The 10,898-nt window shown below is 45.8% G+C and overlaps 1 protein-coding gene across 3 annotated transcripts in view; it reads right to left on the reverse strand.

Annotated features, from left to right (window-relative positions):
• KDM7A (lysine demethylase 7A) overlaps positions 1-10,557 on the reverse strand; it is an 82,373-nt gene extending 71,816 nt beyond the window's left edge. For 2 of the 3 annotated variants that reach the window (XM_055334667.1, XM_055334664.1), the window contains exon 1: positions 10,236-10,557. In XM_055334667.1, the coding sequence (XP_055190642.1) occupies positions 10,236-10,429 (194 nt within the window). In that variant the 5' untranslated portion in view covers positions 10,430-10,557. Of the gene's footprint in view, positions 1-8,436; positions 8,565-10,235 lie in introns of those variants that run through there. The other variant, XM_055334665.1, reaches the window with a different exon arrangement.
• Positions 10,558-10,898: the final 341 nt, after the last annotated feature.

Consider the following 10,898-nt stretch of genomic DNA (forward strand, 5'->3'; position numbering starts at 1 on the left):
TTTTTAAAGTTTTAATTTTGGGATCCCTGGGTGGCTCAGCGATTTAGCGCCTGCCTTTGGCCCCGGGCGCGATCCTGGAGACCCGGGATCGAATCCCACGTCGGGCTCCCGGTGCATGGAGCCTGCTTCTCCCTCTGCCTATGTCTCTGCCTCTCTCTCTGTGTGTGTGACTATCATAAATAAATAAAAATTTAAAAAAAAAGTTTTAATTTTAATTCCAGTTAGTTAACAAACAGTGTTATAGTAGTTTCAGGTGTACAACGCAGTAATTCAACACTTCCATAAATCACCCTGTGCTCACCGGGACAAGTGCCCTCACCTATTTCATCCATCCCCCGACCCTTCCTCCCCTCTGGTGGGATTATAGACTCTATAATTAAGAGTCTATTTCTGGCTTTAAAATATCAACAAGCTTTTAAAAAAAATTTAATTAATTGAGACAGAGAAGATGCAAGCACGGGAGCGGGGAGAGGGGCAGAAGATAAGGCAGAGGGAGAAAATCTCAAGGAGACTCCACACTGAGCTCAGAGCCCTACTTAGGGCTCAATCCCACGACCCTGAGATAATGACCTGACCTGAAACCAAGAGTCCAACGCTCAATCAATCGAGCCACCCAGGTACCCCAAGATATCAACAAGCTTTTAATGAAATTAGGCAAGTTGCTACTATTTTTTCATATGGAAAAATAAACCTGCAAGAACAGCCAGAAAAACACTGAAAATAACAAGACTACAAGGTTGAGACTTTCAAGTCTTACCAGACTTCAAAACATACAATAAAAGCCTCCATAATTAAAAGTGTGGTAGTGATACAAGAGTAAATAAACAGATCAGTGGAAAAGAACAGAAAGTGCAGAAACTGATCCAAGTATAGAGAATTTCAGCTATGACAAAGGTGGCATGTCAAATTACTGGGGTAAATATGAGTTTTAAAAAAAAAAAGATTTATTTATTTGAGAGAGCGAGCAAGCTAGAGCAAGGCACACATAGGCAGGGGAAGGGCCAGAGAGAGAAGGGGAGGAGGAGGAGAGGGACAGGGACAGGGAGAGAAATTCCCAAGCAGAATCCACCCGGAGCACAGAGTCCAAGGCCAGGCTCCATCTTAGGATCCTGAAATTATGGCCTGAGCTGAAATCGAGTCAGATGCTCAACCAGCTGAGCCGCTAAATATGAGCTTTTTAATAAATAGTGCTGGGACAGTCAGGAAAATTTATTTAGGAAAAAAATTAAATTACATCCCTATTTGATACCATACACAAGAATAAATTCCAAATGGATTAGGGATCTAAATGTAAAAGAAAAAAAAAGAGAAGAAAAGAGAAGAGAAGGGAAGGGAAGGGAAGGGAAGGGAAGGGAAGGGAAGGGAAGGGAAGGGAAGGGAAGGGAAGGGAAGGGAGGGGAAGGGAACCATACAAGTTCTAAAAGAAAATACAAGTAAAAATCCTCTTTAACCTTGGGGTAGAGAAAAGCTTGCTAATCATGACTCAAAATCCAGAGCCAATAAAAGACTGATAAATAGGACTACATAAATATGTTTTAATTTGCATGGCAAAGAAAAAAAAATCACCAAGACAAAATGGAAAAAAAAAAAAACTACAAACTTGGAGAGAATATTTATATATGGCATAAAGGCCCAGTAGCCCTAATGTAAAGAACTCCAAGAGAGCTCTTTAAAAAAGAATCAGAAAAAAATAATAAAATAAATAAATAAATAAGATTTAAAAATAAGAGAAAAAGTTATAAACAGATTTTTTTAAAAAAGAAAGAAAATGGCTCTCAAATATATGAAATGTTCAAACTCACTTGTAATTAGAAAAATGCAGATTAAAACATAAAACATTTTTCACCTATCAGATTGGCAAAGATTGAAAGATAAGAAAACACAGTCTGATAGCAAGAATATAGGGAAAAACAAGCATTCGTACCCTGTTGGTGTAAATGCAAACTGGTCCAAGCATTCTGGAGGGAAATCTGATAATCTTAACAAAACAACAGATGCACTTATCTTTCGGCCAAGTAATCCCACTTCTAGGAATCTAACCTGAATATACCTCCAACAATATGAAAATACACATACACAAGGTTGTACTTTTTTGGTAATTATCTGCAATTGCAAAATATTATAAACAACCTAAATGCCCATACACAAGAGAATGGATGAATAAAATAGAGAACGTACACATGAAGGAGTATTATACAGCTATTAAAAAGAATAAGGAAGGGATCCCTGGGTGGCGCAGCGGTTTGGCGCCTGCCTTTGGCCCAGGGCACGATCCTGGAGACCTGGGATCGAATCCCACGTCGGGCTCCCGGTGCATGGAGCAGAGGCCTGTGTCTCTGCCTCTCTCTCTCTCTCTCTCTCTCTCTCAATGTGTGCCTATCATAAATAAATAAAAAATTTAAAAAAAATAAAAAATAAAAAGAATAAGGAAGAGCTCTATGAGCTGACATGAAATGTTTTCCTTTATATATTATTGGGGGGGGGAGAAAAAGCAAATAAGAGTACTTATCAGAAGCTACCCTTTTGTAAAGGACGTAGATTAAAGAAAATACACATTCATCTGTCCATTTGTGGGAAAAGAAACAAAAACTCCACACTGAATAAACCAGAAACTAAAGAGAAGTGGGTGGCAAAGGGATGGAAAGGCACTGGAGAGATGAAGAGGGTATGACACTTCTTCGTATACCTTTTCATATATAACCCTAACTACTTAGAACCCTGGTATTATTTTACATACTCTAGATATAAACCAATAATTAAAACTAATCAGGATGTAGGAGGAATCCAAAATGCAACAAATAAACCAAACATTATTACAAATAAGTGATATAATACCCTAAACTGGGAAAGAAAAGAACAGAACCTAGGTTAAGTGTGGAAAAAGTGTCTTACTAGCTGTTACAGCTATCTGAAAATTATAGGCTAGATATTACCGATATTTATTAGATACAGTAAGGCTAAAGATATTATAGATATAAGGCTAAAAACAAAAAGAACCATAAAGAAATACTGTAATTTACTTAAAAAATTTATTACAAGGGTACGAGTTAGCAATTCTAGAACTACTTTATGTATACACTAGGATGGAACAAAACATAACTATATTGTAGATAATTAGAGCTAGATTTCTCAGTGTTGGACAAAACAGTTACAAGTAAGGAAAGGGGGAAGGCTAAAATGAACCATGTGGTATTGGATTAGAATCAAAGTTATCACTAGAAAACTCTTAAGTTTTAAAACATACAAGTATATAGAACAGAAACAAAGATGTGTCTGCATAGTAAATTTCTTAGCTCTGTCCACGGAAAACGCCTGCAGCAATGAACCCTCTAATGCCAGGCCTTGGTTTCTAAAAACCATTCTCCAATAAAAGGAACCAGAGCTCACAGAAACACATACTAAAATCATCCAGGTTACCATTAAATCATACTGTAATTAATGGGAAAAATTATAGTGTTAATATTAGTGGAAAAGTAAACAATTACTATATTAATAAAACATCACTTCCAAAAAGAATCAGAAACTTGGTAGCAGCTGCAAGATCAACATTGGCCAACTGCTCAAAAGCTGTGCAAATTATTGTGGAGTTGAACTGCTCAAACCAACCAGTTTGCTTTATAATCAAATCCCCCTACACCTGTTCCATTATTCTTAAGCTCCCACTTCAGATCATCAAATATAAAGGCATTCTTTCCCCTTGGATATTCAGTAAACTCAATTTCATACCTAAGAACACAGGACAGGAGAGCATACCAAGCAGAAATCTGCCCCAAACTGAAGTTAAAAATTTTAAAAAAGCTTGATGAGAGAACTATATGTCACTGCCTCCAAGCAGCTTGAGATGAGACTCCCACATCAAATCAAATTTTGTTCAAATAGCAAGATCCAGTAAGATCCATATGTCTATATATATATATACACACATATATGTGTGTATGTGTATATACATATATATAAAATACATGTATACTTGTATTAAGTGAAACATATGAAAATAATACTACTATTTTTTTCTTATGATAAACTGTTACTAAAAAAAAAAGATATCGAGAGGCACCTGGGTGGCTCAATTGGCTTTGGCTCACGTCATGATCCCAGGGTTCTGGGATGGACCCCTGCACTGGGTTCCCTGCTCAGCGGGGAGCCTCCTTCTCCCTGTCCCTCTGCCACTCCCCTGCCTTATGCTCTCTCGCTGTCAAATAAATAAAATCTTAAAAAAAAAAAAAAAGATACTAAGAAATTCTAGTCCTGTTCTGTTACAGGAAGATATATGTTCACCTAGTAAGTTTATGTCATAACACTAAAAGTAATTTCATCATTACAAGGAAATGTATATAAAATCAATTTTAAAAATATTTTAACCCTAATTTAAAAAATAAAAATACATTCCAATAAGAAATCCATTAGAACAAACCTGAAAACAGAGTTAAATTATAAAACTTCTCGAATATTTTATAAATACTGTTCCCAAAGCAGTTATGACTATTTTTAACATATTCACGCTAAAGACAATAACTTAATACAGAACAAAAACAAAAGTATATTGGTTTAGATGTACCATTCTCTCTGGAACCCTGCTGCATCTGTTCCACCTATGCCCCTTCACACCCCAGGATAAAGACAGACAAGGGAGAAGAAACCCAGTACCTCCTACTACTGGTCGAGAGAGTGAGCTCAGGAGTCAGCGACCTGAATGAAGTCAGATCGGCTAGCTCTATGACCTTCTATGACCTTCTCTGTAACCCTGGGAGAGTTACTGACCTCTCTAACCCTCAGATCCCATCTGCAAAATAAGGACAATAATAACACTTACCCAGCAAGGTTAAGAAATAGAAGTTGAGAAATAGATGAGCTAATTAATACATCTAACACAATCAGAACAGTACCTCACACTTGGTGAGTAAGTGTCTGTGTGAATTCCAGGACTCTAGAGTGACTACCTCAGAAACTGCTACCCAACAGCACTACTCAGATAAAATGTTTCCATTCTCATAAAGGAAGCTCCTCATTCATTCAAGCCTCAGAAATAAAAATTATTACGACATTTGAAAATTACCAAAACGGACTCCAACTTTTAAAATCATCTCTCACCTGGATGATTACAATAACCTTTTTCCTGGTTGGCCTATCACCTTTGCCTCCCCCCCCCAGTCTATTCTCCACATGGAAGCCAGAGTGAACCTTTTAAAGGTTACAAATCATTTACTCTTCTACTCAGAATACATCCATCATTTGCTCTGAGTAAAATCCAAAATATCTTGTGTTCAAATGCCTCCTTCTGAAGGCCTTCCATAACCTCGCCATTTAAATAGTAGTGGCCTTCTACTATCCCCCGGGGCCCTTCTTTTCTCCTAACCCAACCAATTTCCTTCTCTTTTTGTCATATATATTTCTCTCTCTTCCCCCACTAGAATATAAGTTACAAGAGAGCAAAGACTGTTTGGTTCATTGCTATATTCCTAGCACCAAGAACAGCGCCAAACATACTGCAAACTCTGGGCCAAAGCCAACATTATACTTAACAGTAAAACACAAGGGGCAATCGCATTAAAGACCGGGACAAGACAGAGCCAAGAAACAAAGTCACAAAATAACACGTCAGCTGCCAAAATGGTAAATTATTAATTTTTCTTTTTTAGCGCTGAAGTACACTTCAACCATTACAATCATTTTTGAAGATCTCCAGCACATATATATGTCAGGGAATTTTTACATCTGCGTACACGTATGTGACCACCACCCAAGATTAAGATCTAGAACATTTCCTGCACTTCAGAAGCTCCCTTGATAGGGCCTCCTTGGTAAACACCCTTCCAGAGGTAAGCATCAGTCTGACTCCACTCACCCAAGTAGGCCTGCACCTGAACTTCATATAAGGAGACTCCAACAGCATTCACTGTTATGCCTGACTCCTTTTGTTTAGCCTGTGTCTGTGACATTTGACGGTGTTGTGAGATGTTTCCGTCTGGCATTCTTTTTTTAATCACCGGGTAGCATTCTATCTTATGATATACCACATTTTATCCCATCTACTGCTGATGACATTTACACTGTTCCAGTTAAGGGATAATATGAATAGCACTGCTGTGAACAATCTTGGGTATGTCTTTTGGTAGAAATGTTCACTATCTGCAGACTGGCAAAGCGTTTCGCTGGTTTTTTGGGGGGAGGGTTTAATAACACCTTAAGGTTGGGGATGATGCAGGGAACTAGAAGTGAGCACTGCTGGTCAGAGTGTAAAGTGGAAGAACCTTTCTGGAGGACAATCTGGCAATAGGTACCAGAAACTTGAAATTATCTGTGCCCTGAGACCAATAATTCTACTTCAAGGGAATTTCTTATTGAGTACTCACAAGTGCTAGATCTTCTAAGTGTTTTACATGTATTAATTCATGTGATTTATTCTGAGGAAATAATAGAGATGCTCACAATGGTTTAGAAGGATGTCAACCATCCATCACTAGGAATTACAAGAAGTAATAGCTTAATACCTTTTACAACATAAAAAACCAACAAAAGGGGAATGATTTTAAAACACACTTTCGTGAAATTAAACATTATGCAACCAATGAAAACGTTTTCAAACAATATTAAAGACACAAGAAGACGTATACGTTAATAAGAGAACCTAGGTTTTAACAGTGGAATGCACAAAATGAATTCCAGCTTTTTTGAAATATATGCATATACCTTAAATGTTAAAACACTGATAACCCCTGGAAGACAAGGGTACTTTCATATTCTTAATACTTTTCTGTACTTCTCATTTTTTATATGTTAATTTTGTCAATCAAAGAGAATATGTGACTAAAAAAGACTAATAAACAAAGGTTTTTACATTCAAATGGGGAGACAGAAGACACTAAAACACAATTTAATGAAGGCAGTATAGGATGATATTAAGAGTACTAAAGAAAGACCTCTAGCCTAGAGATTAGGGGGTGGGATATTATCAGGAAAGATCTCCATTGTCTTACTTCCACCAAGGGTCCAGAGAGGAAGAACTCCATGTCTAGGAAGTAACCTTCCCAGGAAAATCCTGTTAATTCCTTAGCTCACTGTCCTTAGGATATCAATTACACATTGTACCCTGGCAAGTATTCTTTTCCCTTCCCACTTAAAAAAAAGCCTTATACCTAGGGGATAGGAATTCTGAACACCAAGGAAGCAGTAGTTCAACACCCTCAAACTGGGAGGAAGCCGGTCCTATTCACTCTGGCTGAAAAGTGTCAAGGAAGAGCCCCTCTTTCCCTGTCAGGCTAAATGAAGACAAAAACTTTTCAGATTTCCAGATGTCTGAAATTCCAGACAGAATAAACTCAAATTTATACCAAAACTCACTGATTCCTTGAGTTTGAAAAAAATTCTTCTACTTGAAGTAATAAAATCATCAACAAACTGTCCTGGTAATTAATGGTAATTCTCTGTTATCAGCACTCCTATTCCCCCTTCCTCCTCTGCAGTTGGACCCCCTCCCTAACCTCCCCCCAAACCAAAGAAAAGAGGAGCATGGACATGATTAACTGTACCTTAGTACTTTAGGGGCCAAGTCTCACTTAAGCAAATGATATTTGTTTAAAAATTAATACATGAGGAACATTTTGATGTGTTCCATTTGTTAAGCAATTACCTATTTTGCGGTACAATAAACATTATTTTCTCTAACATTACCCAAATGACCCATACTTCCTTAAGAAACTTGCTAAGAAGATAACTGTCTATGCATGACAGGGCATTATTACTAAATTTTCTAACTGTTCACATCTGAACCACATTAAACTCTCAAGGACCGCTGGTCAAAAAAACACACATTTCAGAGTCACTTGCACAGATATGAAGTCACACAAATTTATGGGATAAAGTAGAGCCGATTTGTTTTGGCCTCATTCTTCCTCCTCCTTACATGCCCTCTTTATTTTCCCCTCAAACTTCTTCTGTTTCCAAATTTATACTTGCATGTCATTACGAAATTTTCCATAAACCACCTGCAGCTCTTCATGGTTATAGTGTTAAATCACCTTAAATTAAGGTAAATAAAACTCTAGTTTACAATTTATTAACATATTGCATTTCTACATTGCACAACAGAACAAGTTTCTTAGGCAGCTAAAATAGTTCTTTGGGAAAAAAAAAAAAAAAGGAAGTATTTACATAATCACCAGGGATTCTGGTTTTATCCTATATGTAACCTAGATTTTTGGATAATCTACTGTAGTTGCCTAGGCTATGTTATGGGAAGAGAGGATATAGAAATAGAACTGGCAAGATTTGATAGGTTCAAATTTCAGTTTTACATGTCATCAAAATACGGGGGGGGGAGGGGAATCGATCTGGAGTAATAAAAAAAGAATTTTAGATAACTTATTCTTAATTACAGGTTGACAAAGTTGTTATAATTATTCCCCAAGCTGAGACCCAGACTGTGAAAGAGATTACCTGATAGACAAAATTAGGACGCTGTCCTCTTTTTACAGTGACAATTTTAGGGGTGGTTGTTTTTTTTTTTCCTCCCACTGTTGTTGCTGTCAAGAGCTGTGCAACCTGATTCAATAAAACTCCTCGAAGATGAAGCAGAAGTAAACGTACCTAGCACTAAAGCCTGAAAAGAAGGCTGTAATGTAAGCGGTTTTCTCTCCCAGGGCCAGTAGAGGGAGACTCAGACATCTGGCCTGGTCGCGCAGTGTTTCTGTAAAATTGGGGAGGGGAGGGGAGGGGGGAGCGGAGGGAGGGGAGGGGAGGGGAGGGGGGAGCGGAGGGAGGGGAGGGGGGAGCGGAGGCTGTATTTAAATGTCCTGCTGTCAATCAAAGGACACTTCCTACAATCACAGTCACCATATCTGCTATTAGCCCCGAGCGGACTCTGGTCCACCGACGACCCCACACGGTGCCCGCGTAACCTGCTTCACCCAAAGGTGACCGCGGGCTTTGCCACGACACCCAAATAAGGACTTTGGGAGCCCAGCCCCAACTAGTTTCTTTGTTTAAATGCCTGCGAATCCCTCCCACGCCGGAGTCAAGAGGCTGTGGCGCCGCCCTTTATTAGCCTCACACTTTGATTACAAAACACACGAGTCGACGGCTCGGCGGCGGAGGCGGCCCCGAGCTCTCACAAACGTCAAACCCCAAACGCCGGCGGCCGCGGGGGCGGGGGCGGGGGCGGAGGGCGACGCTCGCCGCCCCCGCCCGGGCCCGCGGTGCCCGCCCCCGCCGCAGAGTTGGCCCGCGCCCGCCCCGCGCCCGCCCCGCCCCGCCCCGCGCCCCCCGCGCCCCGCCCCGCCGCCGCCGGCCCCCCGGCGACCCCCCGGCGACGGGAGATTTCACTCTTTGTAAAGTTTGAGCCGAGCCGAGCCGCGCCGCGGGGGCGACGCGGGGGGCTGGGGACCGGCGGCGGTGTCCTCCCCCCTCTCCCCCCACCCCCGGGCCCTGCCGCCCACGCCCCCCGCCCCAGCCCCGCCAGGACCGGGGCGCCGGGGGCCGGGGGCCGGGGGCCGGGGGCCGGGGGCCGGGTCCGAGCCGACCGCGCGCCCGCCCGCCCGCCCGGGACCCCCGGCCCCAAACTTCCCAGCGGCATCCTGAAGTCCCCGAGCGCGCCTCATCTGTTGCTCTGTTTACTCCTCCGGGCCCCGCCGGCTGGCGCTGCCGACGCCCCCGTCCCGGCGCCCCGCGGCCGCGGAAGTTTGATGAAGACCGGGGACCGGGGCGCGACCGGGGCCGCGGCGGGGGAGGGGGCGACGGCGATTCCCGGAGCCCCCGAGCCGGGGCGAGCCGCCCGCCGCCCGCCGCCCGCCGCCCGCCGCCCGGAAGGAAGGAAGGAAGGAAGGAAGGCGCTGCGGCCGGCCGGGCAGGGCGACCGGCCGGGCGGCGACTCCGGGCCGGAGCCCCGGGGGCCGGGCGGCCGGGCGGCGGGGCGGCGGGGCGGCGGCCGGGCTGCGGGCGCGGCGAGGGGCGGCGGGCCTCCGCCGGCGCCTGCCCCGGCCGCGTCCCCTCGCCCCGGTCTCCGCCTGCCAACTTCTCGGCCGGCCCCCTTTGTTCCCGTGTGTTGTGGCGACTCTTCTCCGGGCCGGGCGAGCCCCCCGGCGCCCCTCCGCCCGCCCGGGGCCCCGCGCGCCCCGCTGCCCGGGCCGGGGGCTCGGCGCCTGGCGCGGCGCGGCGGCCGGGCGGGCGGGCGGGTGGGCGGAGGGGGGCGCGGGCGGCGGCGGCGGCGGCGGCGGCGGGGCTGGAGGGGGGTTATTTACCTGCCGTGGAACCAGTCCTTGCAGATATCGCACTCGATCATGAAGCGGTTCACGTCGTACGGCTGCCGGCACACGCAGTACACCGGCGGGGGCGGCGGGGGCGCCGAGGCCCGGCCCGGAGCCGCCACCGACACGGCTGCCGCGGCGGCTCCAGCTGCTGCTCCCGCGGCCACCGCCGCCGCCGCTCCGGCCATCTTTAAAAACACACACACACGCTCGCTCGCTGCTCCGCTCGCCGACTGGAGCGAGCGCAGCCGCCAGCCAGCGCCGCCTCCTGCAGCAGCCGGAGCAGCAGCCGCGGCGGCGGCGGCGGCGGCGGCGCGGCGGCGCGGCGGCGGCGGCGGCGGTGGCGGCGGCGGCTGCGGCGGCGGCGGCGGCGGCGCCTCAGTGCGCGCGCGCGAGGTCGCGGCCGGGGCCGGAGGGGGGGCGCGCGCACGACGCGCGAGGCTGCGGCCCGGCTCCTTCCGGCGCTCCGCGCGGGGCCGTGCGTCTCGCGCACGTCGTCCGCCGCCGGCGCGCGCGCCCCGCTCCCCTCGCGTCGGCCGGGCGGGGGGACCCGCTGAAGGGCACGCGGGGCGGGGGAGGCGGAGGCAGGCCGAGGCTCCCTGAGGACACGCGCGGCGGCGCGGGGAGCGCGGCGCAGGGAGCGCGGCTCCGGGAGGG

The sequence above is a fragment of the Nyctereutes procyonoides genome, unplaced genomic scaffold (genome assembly GCF_905146905.1).
Source record: "Nyctereutes procyonoides isolate TBG_1078 unplaced genomic scaffold, NYPRO_anot_genome, whole genome shotgun sequence".
Classification (NCBI taxonomy): Eukaryota; Metazoa; Chordata; class Mammalia; order Carnivora; family Canidae; genus Nyctereutes; species Nyctereutes procyonoides.